The 20,813-nt window shown below is 39.3% G+C and overlaps 1 protein-coding gene across 2 annotated transcripts in view; it reads right to left on the reverse strand.

Moving 5' to 3' along the window:
• LOC136857036 (ATP-dependent RNA helicase p62) overlaps positions 1-20,813 on the reverse strand; it is a 154,868-nt gene that overhangs the window by 20,083 nt on the left and 113,972 nt on the right. For both annotated transcript variants that reach the window (XM_067135384.2, XM_067135383.2), the window contains exons 12-13: positions 12,041-12,277; positions 3,217-3,323 (exon numbers count right to left, since the gene is read on the reverse strand). In XM_067135384.2, coding sequence (XP_066991485.1) covers positions 3,232-3,323; positions 12,041-12,277 — 329 coding nt within the window. In that variant the 3' untranslated portion in view covers positions 3,217-3,231. The remainder of the gene's footprint in view (positions 1-3,216; positions 3,324-12,040; positions 12,278-20,813) is intronic.

The raw sequence follows: 20,813 nt of genomic DNA on the forward strand, positions 1-20,813 counted from the left end.
CTAAAGTCGCGAGTAATCAAATTTCTTAGATTTTGATGTTCCTTACAAATCTTGCATAGAGAATTAGTTCTTCACATATCCACTTTCTGGTAATACATCCACCAGTAAACTAACACAATTTGCATCTTTCAGGTCAGAAATTAAGTTGCTTTTTTACACCTTAACTGTTTTATTAATAAATTCTTTTTACCCAGTTCTACTGCTATGCTACTGCCAGTTCTTTGTCCCGCTTTCAATTTCTCACTCAGTTCTATAATCCAGGAAAATCTGAATGGCTTATTATTCTTCGAAATATAAAATGCAATATTGAAAAGCTGCTTCAAATTATCGAAACACATTACAATTAATTTTCTTTACACTCTTGGCCAGGAGCATTTCTTTCTGGAAACACTCTTGCAAAACAGCCACTCGTTTTGTGATGTAAAGATGTGTTGCGATTCTTAAATGTTTCTAATTTAAATTGCCGTATAAAAACTTACTACTTTTGGAAACTTAAATGAAGAATTTGGAAACAAAATACATGATTTACGTTGAGCCACACAAAGGGTACTAGGAAAGTTTTGCAATATGCAAAAACAGTTGGCTGGACACCCCTGTTATGGCAAGGGATGAAAACCGGCCTAGAAGACAGCAAGGCACGGCCTTCACACCAGTTGTTACCGAGCAGTGGGACTGAGAGCAAGTTAAGACGTGGGGTCTAAACGTGAATAATGCGCAATTATCCGCTACAATTTTGCTCGTGGATTAACTGTTGAACAGTGCCTGGAGGAAATGACTCGTGTACTGAGGAAAGACTGTCCACAATGGACAATTTTCTGCTGGTACAAGGAGTTCCAGAGGGGAAATTTTGGGGTTGAAGACAATCCTCGTTCTGGGTGACTGCCTGAATCAGCAACTGAGGAAAACATTGAAGCTGTGAGGAAAATGTTGCAGCAAGAGAGGCGGTTGACATATCGGCAGGTAGAGGAGACCCTCCACATACCTGCACCAGCTATTCATTCAATTCTACATGTTAGAGAGGTTTGTTCCCTTTGAGCGCCTCGTTCACTTTCAGAGGAACAAAGGGCACATCGAGTGAAATGGTGCCGAAAAATGCTACAACAGTTTGAAAATGGGACTTCGCGTAACGTCAACAGCATCGTTACAGGTGACAAAACTTGGCTTTATTGTTACTATGTTCCAATAAAATCCCAGAACAAGATGTGGCTGTTTGAAGATGAGGGTACTCTTGCGACTGCGAAAGCCAAGGTCAGTGAAGAAAAGGACGATTGCAGTATTCTTCACTAAATGGGACATCCTGGCTCGGGTTGAGCTAGAAACACAAAGGACAGTTACTGCGAAGTGGTACAGTGAGACTTGTCTGCCTCAGGTCATCCAGGCTCTCAAGGTCACGGCTCAACACTTTGCTCTTGCATCATGACAATGCTCCAGCATATCCTGCTAATGTAACAATGGATTTTCTTGCCAGATCAGGGTTGACTGTGCTTGATTATCCTCCATACAGTCCTGATCTTGCCCCATGTGACTTTGCACTCTTCCCAGAAGTGAAGATGAAGCTGAATGGGCGGTGTTTTGCATCCGCCGAGGAGCATCTTGCAGCATGGGATCAAGAGTGTGAAAATGTAACCAAAGAAAAGTGGCAAGAGTTGGTTCAGTGACTGGTTTTGACGTATGGAGAAGTGTACTGTATGTGGTAGAAATTATTATGAAAAATTCTAAAATGTTCACTCACACTGCAAAACTTCCCTAGTGCTCTTTGTACTTGTACTGCCAACAAACACTGGCCAAGCCAGTTTCTTACGCCACCCTTCTTTCAATGTTCTTTTACCTGGTTGAAGGCTCACTGCAACTGCTCCAGTTTTCACTTCAGGTTTAACACATGGGTGACGGGCCCCGAGAAATCGGGTAGTACGCTCGCCAGCGGTAGGTGACGAGCCCTGAGAAATCTCGGTTTTATTAACGACATTGTTTTCGGTCTTCCTGTGACATCTCTTGACCATATCTTGAACTACTTCAGACGTGCACATTGAGTAGAATAAATCTTAGATGTATACCTGCCACTTTTCTTTTATTCACGGCCTCTTTTATTCTTTGATTTAGTTTAGAAAAGTCTACTTTCTTTCTGCCGGTTCAGTCAATGACAAGATGGAGCGCCCGTACGGTGTACGACAATATTTTAGAAGAATTATATGCCGATGACAGACACATATACAAACACTAAAATTTGAACATACTACCACAGATACATTGTACTTTTGACTACATGCGACTATGAAATAATTTTTTTTTTTTTGCTAGGGGCTTTACGTCGCACCGACACAGATAGGTCTTATGGCGACGATGGGATAGGAAAGGCCTAGGAGTTGGAAGGAAGCGGCCGTGGCCTTAATTAAGGTACAGCCCCAGCATTTGCCTGGTGTGAAAATGGGAAACCACGGAAAACCATTTTCAGGGCTGCCGATAGTGGGATTCGAACCTACTATATCTCGGATGCAAGCTCACAGCCGCGCGCCTCTACACGCATGACCAACTCGCCCGGTATGAAATAATTTGTTCTCAATTCTTCCAGCAAGGACTATGCTGTTGTAACAAATAAGAAAAACTGCATTATGCATGTCAATCCACTACGTGTAGTGCAAAGTCTCTCGTCCGTGGATGTACATTAATGGTCCTGTGCAGAGAAGAGGATAGATATCATGATTCAGTCATCCGATACAGTTATGGACGGAATACAGCAGAACATAATAGCAACGATTGGCAAATGTAAGTGAAAGAACAGAAATTTTACACAGTAGAATAAAGTTCTTTGCATAGAAGAGTAGTTATTACAAAACACAAAGATCAGATACTGGAAACAACTGAAGGAGAGAAATTGTAGATAAGAAGTTTCAAATATCTGGCATTTCTGACAAGAGCAAGGAACTCTGCATGACTGTACATGCCCTTAATTTAAAACAGTGTTGCAGAAAAACAAAGGTATTTTATACAAGACCTCAGATTTAAGAAAGCAGGAACCCATACAGAATTATCAAAATTATAAGCAAAATGGAGTGGAAAGAGACCAAAAGGGAGACCAGGAGAGAGCTGTCGAAAGGGAGAAGTAAAGGAGTGTACAGTACAAAGAAAATTGGGCTAGGGAGGGTGTAGAAAGTCAGGAGAGACTGGACAAGCACATTTTCTCAGAGTTAGCCAGCTGGAGATAGTCAAAAAATTTACCTCATATTTAGGTGCCTAGTCTTCCCATCGTTTATGAGAAGCAAAATTTTTGCCACCACGGAAAGAGTTCTCACGACCTCTAGCTGAACCATAGCCCCATCGACCACCTGAAAAAAAAAAACAACACACATTTAATTCCAAGACACATGAAATAACCAGTTAATGAAATTAACCTTGAGTTTACAGCTTTCACATAAAAAATCAAATCTAGTCATCAGAAAATCAGCAAAGCTTCCTTGTTTCACGGGTGCCAATTACTGGTCACGTGTGAAAGCAAGCTCAGAAGTCCCGGATGACAAGCTCCATTTACGAAACTGCTGCGTGGTATTGATGAGAAGTTTCAACATGAAGGGAGGAAAGGTTAACTGCAACAAACAGAAGAAACTAAGGGATTTTTTTTTTCAAAGGTGTTAACAGAGCTATGTTTATTGTTTCACTACTGTATGTACTGTATCCTATCTTCTAAAAAGTTACTATAACAAGTGTTATAATTAAAGTGATGCCATAAAATAGGAGTTTTTTTGGGTTTATATTTAAGTAGGTAGCCTACTGTTAAAAATAATGTATTCAGTAAAAGCCCGCAGATACATACAATTCAGTTATGTGCTATACATGCTCAAAAACAGTATTCTCTATGTCTTGAAATAAAATTGACCTCCCGAGGTGACTCAAGATATCGAGGTTCCACTGGTATTTATATCATACCAACACATGCAACAGAACGCATAATAGTTTGCTTTATTAGACTGTAAAATGAACAGAACTTAAATTTTATAGGTATCTCTGAACACTTGCAGATAATGTTACGTTTCTTGGCCATAACATTAAGAGAAAATCCAGAAACTCATTCAACTCATTAAAATTATGAAGTAAGAATGAACAAAAACTCACTGAAATACACACAAAACAGATCGGTATCTCCCATACATTATTAACATACGATTTGACATGGGGATAAGCACAGAACCTCCAGAAAAAAACACGTGGCGTACAACTCCAACAAAATTATGCACAGAAACTCTGTTAATAGTGCATGGATCACACAATAAGAAAAGTTCTTTCATCCCGCTTCACTGAGTCGCTAGTGCGCACTAGCCTCTTGCTTGTAGGACGATTGCCGTCCCGAATCCCCAGCCGATAAGCACACGTGCTGCAGCAGCAAGCAGGAAACACGATACATGAAGGCGATGGACTATACACTCGCGAAATAAAGTATCAAATACGCTTGAAAATAACGTTGGGTAAATTACACAACCACATAAGAATTTATCCTTTATCCTAGGGGATTATTGACCATACTGGAGGTTATATTAGTAAAAAATAGGAGGAATTACTGACCACCAGATGCCTTTATCGCAAGAGGCTGGCCACCTATGGCAGCCTTCAAAGGGTAAGTTTAGACAAGCAGTGCAGGGTTTTATAGGTGAAGCTGAAAGTACCAGCACCTGTGTTACAGAACACAATGCGAGCAGGGCTTAGTATAAGTAATATATATTAAATCTACACAATAATACATTACGCTAATTCACACGTCATTGGCTCATTCAAACATGCAAATCAGTCAACCACATTCAGCACGTAGTCTCGGCAAAGAATCTTAAATTTAGGCAATGAAGTATTTGACACTGACAAGCAGTGAATTCCAAAAAAAGAATTGTTACACATAAAGGATCAGTAAACAGGAAAAGAAAGGGAGGAATGACGACGGGTATTTCTACTATGAAAGGAGAACGAGTAATTAAGTACAGTACTTAGGTTGGGATGAAATTTTGTGTGTTCTGCCTTCAGTGAGCAGCCGGTGTATCTTATCAGTATGCAGAGGTGCCAACTTTTGAAGTGGATTACCAGTAATCGCCCTAAGCCCCCGAGAAAAATTTCGAGTTAAGTCCAAAGCATGTTCCTTCCTTCTCAATAATGACACCCCTTTTGCCCCCTCCCTCTAGCAATCTATTCGAAAGTATATCACATTACACAATAAAATTTGCACGCAACCTGTTAGTTCTGTGATAAAACATTCCTTGTAGCTTGTTTCTCACACAGCAGCTGCTTTTCAGTGTAGATTTTCTTGAAGCATCCTTCCCACTCTGATAACATTTTCGTCTTCTGAACCATAAGCGACTCCAGTGCAGATGTGCTTAAGTTAGGCCTCCCTTCTTTCTCAATCTTTCTGTAAACTGTCAGGTACACTTAACACAGCAAATACAACATTACTGTAGGATTTATAGTTGAGAAGAGCAGCACCTGAGCTCCTTCATTCACAATGAATTTTACAACACTTCTGGGTAGCAAAAGGAAGTCACGATCGAATAAGTAACATTGCCAACTCACAAGCATTGAAACGGGGACGATTTAGGAGAAAGGCTCTAAAGGATTGAACATTTCTCGTTTCCTTTTTCTCCGTAGAAAATTAATTTTTCGTTATGTCAGCTTTTTCGTAATTTCCCATTTGACCGTAATTCTGTAATCGTGAGGTGAAACCCGTAATAATTACAGGCAATTCGTAACAGTTTGCACCTCTGAGTATGGGATATGTTAGTTGTTTATCAGGTTTCAGGCATGAAATAGCATAATAGCATCTGGTGAATTCTATAACAAACAAATTTCAGGCAACAATTAGGCACTCGCTGAATTTTCATAAAGTCTGCTTCTTTGTTACATCTACAAGAATAATGCCACAGTAAGAGGATGGAAGCACTAGACATGCATCCTGATAGGTGTGCTATTTACAAACTAATGAGCCCAACTTAGCACATTGGGGCGAAACTCTGGCAACCAGGAATGAGTTAGCTGGAAAATTTATAATGTCCAATAACGGATCAACTATATTGGTATTATAAATTTACTCATTCGGGACAAATATTTCAGGTTCCCTATGGGAATTAACATCTATAACATCGTGGCTTATCAAACTTTCCCATGACGACGGGAGGAATTCTTTTGCTTCCATCTGCATTGCAACACAGTACAGTGACCCCATCTTTAAAACCACAAGTCAGTCTGAGCTCTCCATTTGAAAAAAAAAGATGCAGTTTCATCGGCACTGACAATATTGTTCAGCGAGTACAAATTGATAACGAGCCACGCTTTTCCAACTGTCTGCATCGTGATATTGTAGCATTCCTGAAAATGCTGACTACTAACGAATTAAGATTTCACTTACACCTAGCAACTATGAAAAACACTAGACACACCGAAGTGAGTGAAAGTATGGAAAGCTGCCCTGGAAGACACGTTCTATTGTAACACCAAAAAAAAATCACAAGTTAAATTACTCTGTAAAAACTTTTAAAATGGAAAGGCAGTTTTGAATTCAAAGTCTGAATTGTTTTCTGTTTATGACATATGGGGACAGTTTTCTTCCATCTGCAGTTACGCAAAGAATAACATCGAAAACTATGTGAACCAGGAGCGTGTTGCCAACCTTGATGCAAATAAAACCCACACCCCCAATTTCGTGCCTCAAGTATTTTTAAAAAATATGCAGGGATTATTCACGTAAATACGTTATGCAGAAATAGAGCAAGAAAATACAGCGGAACCTCAATTATCCATTCCCAGAATATGCGTTCAAATTAAGTGGTCCCGCGAGCATCTGAATTAAATCGCATTGTAAAAATCCCGCATTATCCGTTCCTAAAAGAAACGATTTCCCAGATCAACCGTCCAGAAATTTTAGTCCCATCAACGCTAAATCCTCAATCAATCGTTTTTTAATTAACTATCTCACAAAAGGACGGCTATGGCATACTTATGGATCTTTGTGTTAACGGTCCCGTCATTGCGATAATTAGAGCAAGTACAGGTACTGTACTGGAAAAGCGATCAGCCATGAACTTGCATAAGAGATAATCTTAGCATCACATTCGGGTGTTATTGTTTAGAGAATCTCGGAAACCATAAAGCAGAGAGTGACCACAACAATTGTAAGGAGACACGGCGCATTTCGACAGTTCTGCTTGAAGACAGGACGAGTTTTGTCAAATGTTTGCACTTGTAAAACGTCCACATTATGTCCAGGGTTAGATGTTTATATTTTTACTTTTTTTTCGATCATACTGCCGAACAGGTTTCCGGCACTTTCCTCAGGGTACTGTAGAGTAACTGGGCTTTCAGGCAGGAATCAAAATCACTCCTTCTCAACACAAATTTAGTATTCTGATATCGTACACGATTATGTTAGCGAGACAAGAACATATGTTGCACCTTACATTAAAAAAAGAAAGCCATGGGAAGTCTTGGGATTGCCTATTTGGCTACTGTTTTGGTCTACCGCAGTCGTTTTATTCGCGCACGTTACATTTAAATGGTTTGTATCATTTCCAACTCGTACTGACATGTACAGCGAGCGCGCTTTCCAGATGACCTCAAGGTCACAAATAACCGTAATTTCTGAAGTTTTGATGATCCTCTTTTCTCTTTCCAATTTGATAGGATTAGTGACAGACAGAATTGAATGATTGAATATAATGCATTCGAGAACTTTTGAGAATCGATACATTCGAAACCATGTTTTCGAGTTCAACATAACCTTTAAAAGTCAATGTAGGCCTAATTTACGTGGTACAAGATTTCCAGAAATTGACTACGAACAGTATACCGGAGACCAAATTACAATGAAAGATTAAGAAGAGGGAATTTAGCCATCTAATGTGCTTTATTTTATTAGATGAGAAAATTAAAAACTACTTAAGGTCGACTGTCGTTTGGCTTGGCGTTACTAGACTTTTCGAAGAGTTAGGTTAATCAAAGCTCCTAAACTAAAAAGTACTCAAAGGAAACTGACGAAGATTCCCCGGTAAAATTGAATATAAAGTATCGAGATTTTGAACTCGCGTACCGGTAATTAATGCGGTTTCACGGTCTAACATGCCTGCCTCTCATCCAGACGGCTTGGGTCCGATTCAGACCAGTTCGGGCAATTTTACCTCGATAAAAGGGCTGATTCCAGGTCTACTCAGCCTACGTGATTACCTTTAATTGAGGAGCTATCTAATGGTGAGATGGTAACCCCGATCTAGATAGCCAAGAATATCGGGATTCGTCACACTGACCCCATGCATCACTTCATGATCCCATTGGGGTTGTAGTTTTGTGTGGTTTATGAGTTTTTGTAAGATTATAATTATACATATTTCATTTTTGTGATGTTTAGCCAAATTGTTGATGGTTTTCATTCATTTCCGGATTTTCAGTTTTCCCGTGCTATACATTTTATTTTCATGGTCCCTCAAAAATGGAGAATAGAGATTCCACTGTAAATCCACGTACCGACTCCCTGTTCTAGTTACTTGTGTGACAGCCAAGTTTTACAATCCCAAAAAATTTGAGTTGCTTGGACTGTAAATTGAGAGCACGCTACTATTCATCCAGGTAAGACTTGCCTGATCTGCTGCTACTCAATCCACCATGTGCTAGGCCCATTCTTTTCCCAGCGACTACCCTTTTGTCTTTTCAACCACTCCAAGGCTGTTCTCTACTTTGATATTTGATCTCTCCTCTTTCTGCTTTCAAATTCCACACTGAATTGGTTCCTTATGTATCTGTTAGGGGTATTTAACATGTTGGGCAAAATAGACAAAACCTGAAATTTCGCTCTGTGGGCCGCAACTTTTAATTAACCCTCTGCAAGCAGACCACCGCGTTTGCCACGGCCTAGCAGCAAATCCAAAAATAGACACTGGTGTTGTCGGTGGGGTAAGAACAAATTTAATGGGGTCTACAAAGGCCGGAACCAAATAAAGGAAATAAATTACTCCACAATTTTTCTGGCATATGAAGAACGTAAAAATCCACTTGGAATAGCTGATAATATAGCTGAAGTAAGACCGTGGAATCTACGCGATGCGAGCACTAGTTCCTTCAGCTGGAGTGACAGAGAGGAGAGAGAGCACGAGAGGACATAATGCGCTGTTGCCAATGTAGCAAAGCATAACGGCTGTAGTCAGCTGTTAAACAAGACAAACAACCTACAGTACAAATACACTCCATCCCTCTTTCACTACTCAGTTCGCAACTTGTCAACGTGCTCACACTCATACTTCCACTCAACGCACACAAGTCGCAAAGCCATATCTTGGTCCACGGGCAACGGGTTCGCGTTTGTCAGCAATTCAATGCTTGACAATACTCCATATTAACTTTACCGGATTCAGGTCAGAGTGACAAGGAGGTAATCTTAGCACTCACTGACCCAAAGATTTGAAGGAATTGTTCACAGTGTATACTCGTGCTGGTTTATGTAATTCACACCCGCGTAGATCGTTATCAAAATGCATGTTATTTGTCGTTCGCCATGTCTCTGTATTTCCTGATAGATGATGAAGGTACTTCAGAAATTAGCTGGGTCTGGTCCATCATCATGTTTCAATTATCTGTTATGTTCGGTACCAGCTGTGTTTTAAGCCACATGATGAAATTCTTGCAGTTCATTTTGTCATGGTAATCTCCAGATTTAGTATTTGACAGGTATATACGAGGGAAAGTTAGTAAGTACCTGCAATCAATTTTTATGTAATTTCTTTTTTTTTTTCAAGTACTATCTGCATCTCACGATAAGTTGCAGCATCTTGTAGGTTCGGCACAAGTAACAGATAATATAATAAGTTACAAATATTAGTCATAAAAAGGTGAGAGTTCACTGAAAGAAATGAGTTTTCATTATCAAACTGCTCGTTATACAGTACTTACAATAAATGTGTAAAGAAAGTGCAATTGCACTACCAATTTGAAATTTCACAGCAGCACCTTAGTTCACAAGAATCACTGCGGACAGAACCGATGTTTATTGTTAGGCTTTGAGACTTGACTACTTACCCTCCGCACCCCTTACAGTGCATGCACGCAACTCCTCAGATGACCATAGTATACACTTTTTACTGATATTTTTTAACTTAGTCACCCTGTTTTTCAATGCCCATGATCCATCATTTCGACGGCCCGTTTTAAGTGCATTTTTAAGTGGACCAAACAAACGGTAATTTGATGGGGCGAGATCGGGACTGTATGCAGGATGCTCGAGCATCATGAAAACAGACCTAAGAACTAAGCGGTATGGGCGGCGGTAAGTGGACGTGCATCGTCATGCAACAGAAAGAACTCCTTCTGACAATCTACCTCTGCACTTGTTGCGAACTGCAAGTTTCAGCTTGTTTACCAGCTTATCACTGTAACGTTCACTGTTTACCCCTTTTCCTGGTAATGTTCCAGGATTGGGCCTCGAGAGTCCCAAAACACTGAGCATCACTTTTCCTGCAGAAGGTTGACTCTTGAATTTGGATTTCTTTTAGACTAGGTGTCCAGGATGCTTCCATTCCATGCTATGACGTTTGCTTGGCTCGAAGTGGTGAACCCATGTTACACCTCCGGTGATGATCCGTTTCAGAAACATTTCACCTTCGTTAACATGACTATCCAGTAGGTGCCGAGAGATTCTTACACGATTCCGCTTCTATTCATTAAGTTGTTTTGGAACCCATCTCTAACAGACTGTGGAAGTGAAGCCTGTTATGCATGATTTCATAAGCAGAACCATGGCTAATGTGCACATGGTTTGCAAAGTCGTCAACAGTCACACTCATCTGTTATTCAGGATCATATCACGCACTTGTTCAATATTGGCACCAGTGACAGCTGCAGATGGACATCCCGGATCTTTTGTCATCCTTCATGCCTGTGAACTGTTCAATCCACTGGTAAACACTTTGTTGTGGCAAAACATTGTCCCCGTATTGTGCTTCTGGTACACTCTCAGACCACAAAAACTGATCATGAAACGCTGCTCTTCCTTGGTGCAGTGTGGCACAGCCATCTTTTTCATGGGAACAACATAATGTGTACTGATCTGATAAGGCTGAAACCTACCACGGACGTAGACAACAGCGCCATTTGGTGGCTGGTGAGCACACGCCATACAGCCAACCTAAAGACAATTAGAGAAAAACTGCAGATTCTTATTAATTTGCCTACGTTCTTTCAATAGGGTAATATATTGGATCCCAAGAAAGAAACCAAGGAAAATCTCTCAATACAGTGCAACACTCAAGATACAAAATCAGGCGTCACTGGCTGTTTAGGCCCTATTCCTGCTCAGTGCTGCCAAGCTGTGTGCAACGTCATGCAAAGCACAGAGCTAGAGTATTTCATTGCTAGCTTAATGGAAACACCTCCCATGGCAGCTGGGCGAGCACTGACCTGCGGTCACTATTCGACAACATTGGGCGATCTTCACTTCTACTGGCTCGTGATGAGACACCCACGTACAGCTTAGAAGGGTACTGGTCTTGATAATGTACGAAGGTGCCTAACATCTAGGTCATCAGCCCCTAATGGTACAAAATGATATAAAATGTAATGACAATATAAAAGTCATCATCCACTGACCAGAATTTATAATGTGGTAACGAGGAAGGAATGTCACAAACCTATTGTGTACCTAACACGGTGGTACTACTCGCAAGTAAAGGCGACCCAGGGTATTCACCGCGTGACGGTACTAATTACAAGTAGTATTAGGGTCCTAATTCGATCATGGCTTGGTCGCCTCTTACGACAGGCAGGGGTACCGTGGGTGTATTCGTCTGTGCCCCCACTCACAGGGGGTGGTACTGGACTTTCATGACTAGAGCCGGAATGGTAGGGAGTTATTCCAAGTTCTCATTTCTTGCAGGGTTGCTGAGCTCTAGTATCCAAATTCTAGGCTTTGATATCTGATGAATATTCCACAAAACTTCTCTCAAATAGAATGTACAAACAGGGTCAATATGGGGAAAACACTCAAATATAATTTTTTTAAACCCAGTGGCAGAGAAATGGAAATAGTACTAACCTTTATATCCATTTCCACCACCAGACCGCATGGCAAGTTCTTCAAGTTTTGGATTGACCATTTGGTTTGCCTCACGAAGCACAGAGACTAAGTCTCTAGCCTGTCTTCCATTCTTGGCTGTGAAGAAAGCATATGATGTTCCCTTGGAATTACGACCAGTACGTCCAATACGATGAATATAATCTTCAGATGAATTAGGATAATCAAAGTTGATGACAAACTTTATTCCTTCCACATCTGAAAGAAAAAAAAACAATGATGTTGCAAAAACTTTTAATACATTTTGAAGAAGAATAAAAGCTGTAATGGAAGCAGAAACAAAAGTAAAAAATTTAAATTGTGGAAGACAAAACTGGAAAGGGATAAGTCCATTTAAAGAGAGAATGAAAAGGCCATGGAAAAATCCAATTTCACAGCAAAATACTTAAAACTAATTCCTTACTCTCTCTCCACCATTCGACTGCCATAATAAGTCATTCATATTACCATATAATCTTGAATACCACCCCCTCTTTTACTTCGAAAATATCGCTTCTAAAAATTGGACACTTTCACTTTTCCTTTACCGTAAGTGCTCGGCGGCAGTCTGTCTACAGTCTCGCGTTCTTAAGAGTGCCACGTATGAACATGAATTTAACAGAACGTTTGTGGTCTTTTACTGTAAGTGAAAACTGGAAGTTATAAAGGAAGTTTAAATTATCGGAAATCATGCCACTGGTAGGAAATACAATAATAGATGAATCTTGTATTCGATATTGGAGAAAAAAGGAAGATTTTCTTTTAAACAGTTGTGGTGATTGTAGAGCTTTCTGCGGGCAGATTGCACCGTTTCTTGTAATTGAAAGTATTCTGTACAAATACTGTACCATTGTGTTAAGGTCGACATGATCGTTGACATGCAGATGTAGCGGAGAAAATGGTGCGGAGTAGCTTCAAACAGTGCGAACATCTATGAGATGAATCCAAGATGCGAATTGACCGTAATTAGAAGGCGTAGACTTATGAAGACCGGCGAGAAAAGAGGTTCCTTGATGAAACAACTACGGTACAAAAGAAAATAGTTGAATTCATGCTAATCTTAAGTACTTTGTAAGTGAAGATCGAGTTTGGAAAAAATAGTAAAATTGTACTGCAAATCAAGAAGAGTTGAGTCAACGTATGGACGGAAAACCGAGAGATAATATTCATCTTAGCGCTGGATTTAGTCATTTACGCGTGCAAGATAAACCGAGAATAAGGAACTACACATACATCACATTTTAAAATATCGGAGACAGAAAAAGATACGATCCAGTATAACGCAGAGAAAATAAGCGTCATAATACCATCAAGAACAACAGAAATATTTGTTAGGAGCATTAGTGAACACTCAGCTGACGACATATTTTATGAGAAAAAGCCTTATTGGATATATATTTAGAGAACATTTCTGAAGCATTAAGGAATACCAATGACCACTCAAGTATGTGAGAAGACTTATAATGGAAGATCTAACTGTTCATTTCGCCTAACTAATATTATCTTCTTATTGCAATGAAACCGGCGATATGATGTACGCTTAAAATGGTGGAGGAAGGCCGCCCTGGATGCCATAGCTCAACGCAAGATGCCCAGACCATTGCCAAGCTGTGAAGTAAACGGAGACGGGAGCTGATTTTGCATAGATGGCGTGAAACCAGCAGAAGCAAGAAGATGACACAGTCAGATAGAGATAAGTAATAAGATTCCCAGATTTTCATTCTAAAATTATTAGTAGTTAATGAAAAAATTGTAGGAGTATGAAATTGCCTACAGATAAAGTGTATGTGACATTATGTGATTCACAATGCTAGATTTTGAGAAGTTAACCGCAAATGCGTGCCAATTTGAATGATAGTTATATCCCTAATGTGAATTTAGGTTATTATAAGCTTGAACAAAATGTGTATATTGATGGTTATGTATCAATCTACTCGGAAAGGTCATTAGCATTGAACTAGGTGAGATTAGCATCGGAATAATTGCACTGCAGAGTAAAACCTACATGTTGAAGAGACCAGATCGGCAGACAAGGTAATTATGGCTGTACTGCAAGAAGAAATGGATTATATGAGTATGTAGGTACAGTCCAAATGAATTAATGTCGAATGGTAGTATGTTATGCAAGTTTACGAAAGCTTAAATGAATCTCACATATTTAACGGAGTAGATGTAGGGATAGTAAGAGACATCGCCGTACTGAATGATTGTTTTCCAATGAGAAGGTAGATTGGTATTGAATTACAATATAGTAATGGCAGAGCGGTAAATAATATGAATGTTCTTCAATGATAGTAGCATATGAATATGTGAATGTATAGCACAAATTGCATAATTTATACTGATTGATAATTCTATGAATGGCACTTAATGATAAGATATTTGATTTTCACTGGTGTAAATGTATAAATATGACTATATTTGCTTGGTATTACTATGAATATAGTAATTTAATGTGGAAGGTCAGTTGATACCACATAAAAGGGAACTTATTAACTATGTCGTATTCTGAAATGCTAACACAAAAATCCAACCCCCTTGAATTTCTTTTGTGTAATAATGATGGACTGTAATGAGTTAACAAGTTATTAACGGAAAGTTATGGATGAAAGAAATCCCAATTATGTTAATTGAGAAAATACTGCATTTGAAACGAAATATGTAACATATGTTTTTCTTTTCTCTACGATTTCCAAGTCAAGATAATTTTGTTTAATACCGCATTAGCAAGCTAATAAACTAGTATTAGGGCAATTCCTGCATTTTCTTTCTGAAAGTAGGTAATGATATGTAGTATTAAGATAGGATATATGATTGATTATATACAGATTTCACCCAGAGAACCAGTCGTGATGTAAACATAAGCACGTGCTTGGGTTAACGTTTATTGGTTAGTGCTGCCGCGGGACATCTACGCGGAGACATGAAACTAGTTCGTTAGCCACATCATGGCTTAGATCCTAGATGCAGAATGTCCGAAATATGATTCCTCAAATAATTTAAGTGAGAGAAATATACAAAAAATTATTTGTATTCAATGTTATTTAATATAAACAAGCATTTCAAATTGAAGAGCACAAGGGACACATTCGCTCATGCTTGACCCGTCATTTTGTTAAGCTGTGAGCTTGGGCAGCAAGCAGTACAGTGCGTGAGTGAGTGAGCGAGACATTACTTTTTCTTGTGCAATGTGGATCACAGAGTTGAGTTCGTTAAACATCGCAAAGGGAAACCTATGAAAAGTGCTGAGAAGGTAATTGCATTGAATGTATTTCAAAAATTTTGTAAGAAATACCCGACTTTAGCTTTAAAGGATTTGCGAAGCTGACATCCGAGTTCACTTGTGTTTTCTGAGTGGAGCATTAATACCGCGCGCAGTGAACGACTGCACCAAGGATTGGTAAGAACACCTGGGAAATCGAAGAAGTGCTTACTTTGAAGGCGTTCGTCCTTTCATATTCTGATCAGGTACAAGTGCTGGTACTGTACATTTTATTGTTTTAATATTGCCTCTTCTAAGTTCCTCGCTAGAATTTTACTTGATTATAATATTAAATGTGTGAAGTTTTACTTATATGCGCTGTTATGATTGATTTATTACGTATTTACATTTCGGCCCTAAATTCAAACCTACCTTTCTTTTCTGATATGTTAAATATCGTTATGCCATTTATCATTCATTGTTGTTTATTTTTCGCGGACAGCGAGTGTAATTTGTGCCGTAATCCGCATCACAATTGCCTGTCAACTACTGTACATGTTTGACGTCAGTGGTATCCGGCAACAGTCTATGTAAAGCTAATCCTGATGTAATCGCCGCAATCAAGCGAAGTAACGACAGTTTCAAGACTGCCCACGTGGTTCCTGCCATGTGCCCGGGAGTAGACCAGTTATTCTCCAAGCAGCGTTTAGACCGCGGATGGATACATACGGATACACATTTTTCTTTGTTTACATCAGGTTCGGTTCTCCGGTGACGGGAGAATAGTAATAATTTATGAGATGATATGAGAGATATTGGATTATCTGCTATCGTTTGGGAGTTAGATTGGCTTACAAGCGATTATGCTCACTCTTCAGCAGAACCTACGGATACTTTAAACCGTATTCATGAACGAAATTGTCACATTCACCCTGAGAACCTAAATTTAACCACCCAACCGACGGGTGTAATACGGAACAGAAAGGCAGGAACTGAGATACAGCGTGTCTGCCGAAATGTGTCAATTAAAAGCATCAGAAATCGCAAAAGAACTTTCTACGCCAGAGTTTAAAGCAAGCCAAGGGTGGATCAGAAATTTCTATAAGAGGAATGGACTGAGCATTAGAAGGCATACCACAATTTCACAGCGTCTTCACTGCTTAACCTTTTAAGTGCTGAGTTACCAGATGACTGGTACCTCAGTGCTGAGTTTTTTCATTTGTATGTAAAAAAAATTGTAGAAGCCTCAATTTTGAACTTATCAGTGGGGTGATTAGCTTAAAATGTTTATAAATCTAAATGCAAATGGAAAATCCTACACTTGTGTTCAATATTGAGAGAAAACAAAAATACACTCATGTGCCCATTGCGTGCATTATCTTTATCAAAGTAAAGAACCCAAAATATTATTTCCTAAAATCTGTAGGCAACTAATACATGTAACTACTTAGAAGTATATAAGTGGATATTTTAATATACTTTCCAAACCTGGAATGTGGTGATAGTTAAATGCTTCTACTGGTTGTTTGTGATGCCGATTTGTTCAACTATCTGCACCAACCCCTCTGGCACAAAAGTTTCTAAAAAATCAATGATTTTCAGGTTGTCATCAAACATTACTTGGCCCTCAGAGCCTGTCACAGTTACTTGAAACTCTGGTGAAGGAAAGTAATCCGTCCGCCACAAAATTAGCGATAAAATACCTTTTGTACTCGCCGTGTTTTTCCTCTTTAGTTTAGAATGAGGCACTGTTTCTCTCACATACAGTATTTTGGCACTCTATCACTCACTTTCAAAATCGCTTAACAATTCCTTAAAATGATTATCTCCATCATCACTTTCCGCTGTGGTTAATAACTGAAAGATTCTGTGATCCGAAATAACATCGCGGCAAGAGAAACTAGACCGTCGTTCCACCATGTTTGTTTACAGCACAGATGAACTCCACGGACATCTACAAAAAGCTGAGCAAGTTACTTCCCGAAGCTATAATCTCTGATCAGTTAGTTCTACATAATGCCCAACAGATGGCAGAATATATCAGATAAAATTCGCACTTGAAAGTGAACCGGGAAAATAAAAAAATTAAAATTCTCACGCACCGTCTATAGACGGGCGTAACACTGGTGAACTGGCCGCGTCAGCCCGTCTATAGGCGGGCATAGCACTCATCGGGTTAAGAAGAGAAAAACTGGTTTCCTTCCAGCACCATATTGGTTGCGAAAGAAAAATTTGTATCTGCTTTCCCAAATTGGAAATGCAGATCAGATGCCAGTCTATTCAGAAATGCCAATGGACAGTACTGCGAGTGTTAAGGGGTCAAAAAGTGTTATCAGAACAGGTGGTAATGAAAAACTGATGTGTGCAGTAATGTTATGTATACTTGCATGGAACTAAACTTCCACCGTCTGTACCTTGTCTTGGAGAGAAAGATGCTTTCGAAAGAAAATCTGCTTGTGCGTTTTACTGTCAGAACTCGCGACTCCGGTTGGGTGGACAGTCTGCTAGTGGAAGACTAGCAGAGATGTGTTCGGCAGCGTCGCCCTGGTGCATTGCTCGGAAGAAAGAGCTTGCCTGTTATGGACAATTACCGTGGTCACACAACGGCAGCTGTGAAGAGGCAAAACCGATCTAGTAATCATTCTTGGCGGATTGATATCTGTTACAGGCATTGGATATCTGTGTAAACCGTCCATAGCCTTGAAACAGCTGTTTACCGAGTGCGTGGCAGCTGTGAATCATGCACCGACGCCAACTGGTGCCCATAAGTTCAACGACTTTGTTTGTGGGCAAAGACTGGATAGGATCGTATCTATGTAGACCTTGTCCGGAAAAGTTTCCAGAAGTGCAGTATTTTTAATGCTATGGATGGCCATCGAATTTCACCAAAAGTTGCTAAATATATAAACAAGTTGTTATGAAGAGACTTTTAATTTTTGCAAATGTATTTCATTAATTGAAGTTGGCACTTTCCAAGCCTATTACAGATTGGTCAGACGATTTTGTATTGGTGAAAATGGTTACGCAAGCAACAGTCATGTCCGTCATCAAGTTGTGATATCGCATCATTAAGACATATCAAATGCAATAAAGTATAGAAGGCACCAAGTTCCTTTACTTCAAAATCAAAAACAAACATTGGCGCCCAACAGCACGGATCTCAATAACCTGAGATGTTCAATACAAGCAAGATCATGAAATGTGAAATGCAGAAGTGAAAACAATGCGTCGCAATTGAGGTTAAGCACCGGAGTAAAAATACAACACATCTCGAATTAGTGGAATCATTCACGGATATTGTATTCTCGTTCATAATGAAAAATCAGACCTCTGAGGCCAACTATTTCAACGGAGTGCAGCATAAATCGGTTATCAGGCAAGTACGATTCGATGTTACGTACATACAAAGAAGTGAACACAAGATTTCAAGTTTTACATTCTTCTCACCACTCAATGCAAGAATCTCCGCGAGAGCGTGAGTCTCTGACATATACACCATCCTTGCTATACGTACGGCACTCTTCTCTTAGATTCTAGATTCTCTTAGCGCACTTTTTCATAACAAACATGCAGTGATCAACATAATAATAATGAGAAAATAATAATTGAAGTCCATTGATCCTCCTGCTGTAATAAATATAAAAGATCCATATTCCTTTGTCATATAACCTCAATTCAGCAACACGATTCCTTTGAATTTATACATAACCTTCACGCAATCCCTTCGAACTTTCACCGCATAACCTTAATTTCAATATGTCGCAACTAACTAAATTGAAACAATCGCGTAGTCGAGTAAAAGGCACGTTAACAAGAATAATAAAGTCGATTACAGCTGACACGTCAAAATCAGAGGCGAAGGTTAGAATTAAAAAATGTGAAGAGCTATGGAATTCTTTTGAAGAAGTACAAAATTAAAATTGAGGAAACAGAGATCCCGATGAAACAGCTGCATTAAAGTTTCAAGAGGAATGGGAGGGAGAGCGAGAGCTTTTTGAATCTATTTACTTCAGCGCAGTTACACAACTGCAAACGATAATAGATGAAGCAGAGGATGTTCCACAACATCATAACAGAAGAATACAGAAATTACCAGAAATTAAATTAGCGGTATTCAACAGCGAATTCACAAAATGGTTGCTTTTTAAGAACAGTTTTGAGTCAACCATTCATAATGATACTCAACTAACAAATATCCAAAAATATCAGTATCTGATTGGTCTTCTGCAGGGCGAGGCATGCAAAGTCATTCAAGGTTTTAACATTTCAGAAGAAAACTACACAAGTGCTTGGAACTTGCTTGCAGATACATATGATAATTAAATGATGATAATCGAGACACATTTACATGAACTTTTCAAGTTTCCTACAGTTTTTAAGGAGAAAAAATCTGAATCACTCAGGCAATTACAATTTCATATTCAAACTCACATGGCTTCATTAAAACCAATGAAGCAACCAGTACAATACTGGGATACATTGGTTATTCATCTAGCAAAGAAGCAGCTGGATTTCATTGAGCAAAGAGACAGGAAAGGGTGAAAGGCAAACACTCCAGAGAAGATTCCAACATTGGATGATTTCTTGAAATTTTTAAGTGAGCGTTCCCAATCATATATGCTGTTAAATCACAACAAAACCAAGGCATTGAACACGAAGGCAAATCTGAAGGACAGACAACATAGCAAGAAAGTTGTTATGACTACGACTCAGGCAAGCTGGAATCTGTGTGGTGGAAGTCACCCATCTTTACATGTGAAGAATTAATTATGCGATCAGTTGAAGACGGAAGAAAACTGCTTCAAGAAAAAGGACAGTGTCATAACTGTTTGAAACCAGGATATATTGCAAAAATTGCAGAGGATCAAAATGCAAGAAATGTGGACTTCCTCACAACACACTTTTACATGCTGAGGAAGATGACAAACAGAAACAAAATGTTAAAGAAAATCAAGTGCCCATAAACCTGTGTCGAATCTCAGCATTCATCTGCTTCACTTAATGTGAGCTTGGCAAAAGGAATAACATCAAAAATACTTTTGTCAACAGCTTTAACTGATGTGAAAGATGTTCACAGAAGAAGAATGACATGCCGAGCCTTACTGGATCCAGGATCTCAGTCAAATCTAATAAAGGAAGGTCTGTATAAGAAACTTGGTTTACCAAATGTCAAGACAAACACACAGATCATTGGAGTAGACTGTTCTAAAGTGGAAACAAAAAGGATTACGAGAGTACATCTCGCTTCAAGGAATGACTGATTTGAGGTGGAAGCAGAATTTCTAGTTTTACCAACTATAACAGGACAATTGCCACAGTTGGAGATCAAGAAGGACAAGATTATTATTCCAAAGGACATTCGCTTGGCAGATCCCACATTCAACAAGCCTGGAGACAGACATGTTAATTGGTGCAGGACTTTATTGGAAAATTGTCATAGGTCCACCCAAGAATGAACCTGAAGAACAACCAGCTCTGCAAAACACCCGATTAGGCTGGATTATAAGCGGTGAAGTTTTTGAGAACAAACAAGGATCAACAACAACATGCATG

Source organism: Anabrus simplex, chromosome 1, assembly GCF_040414725.1.
Source record: "Anabrus simplex isolate iqAnaSimp1 chromosome 1, ASM4041472v1, whole genome shotgun sequence".
NCBI classification, from domain to species: domain Eukaryota; kingdom Metazoa; phylum Arthropoda; class Insecta; order Orthoptera; family Tettigoniidae; genus Anabrus; species Anabrus simplex.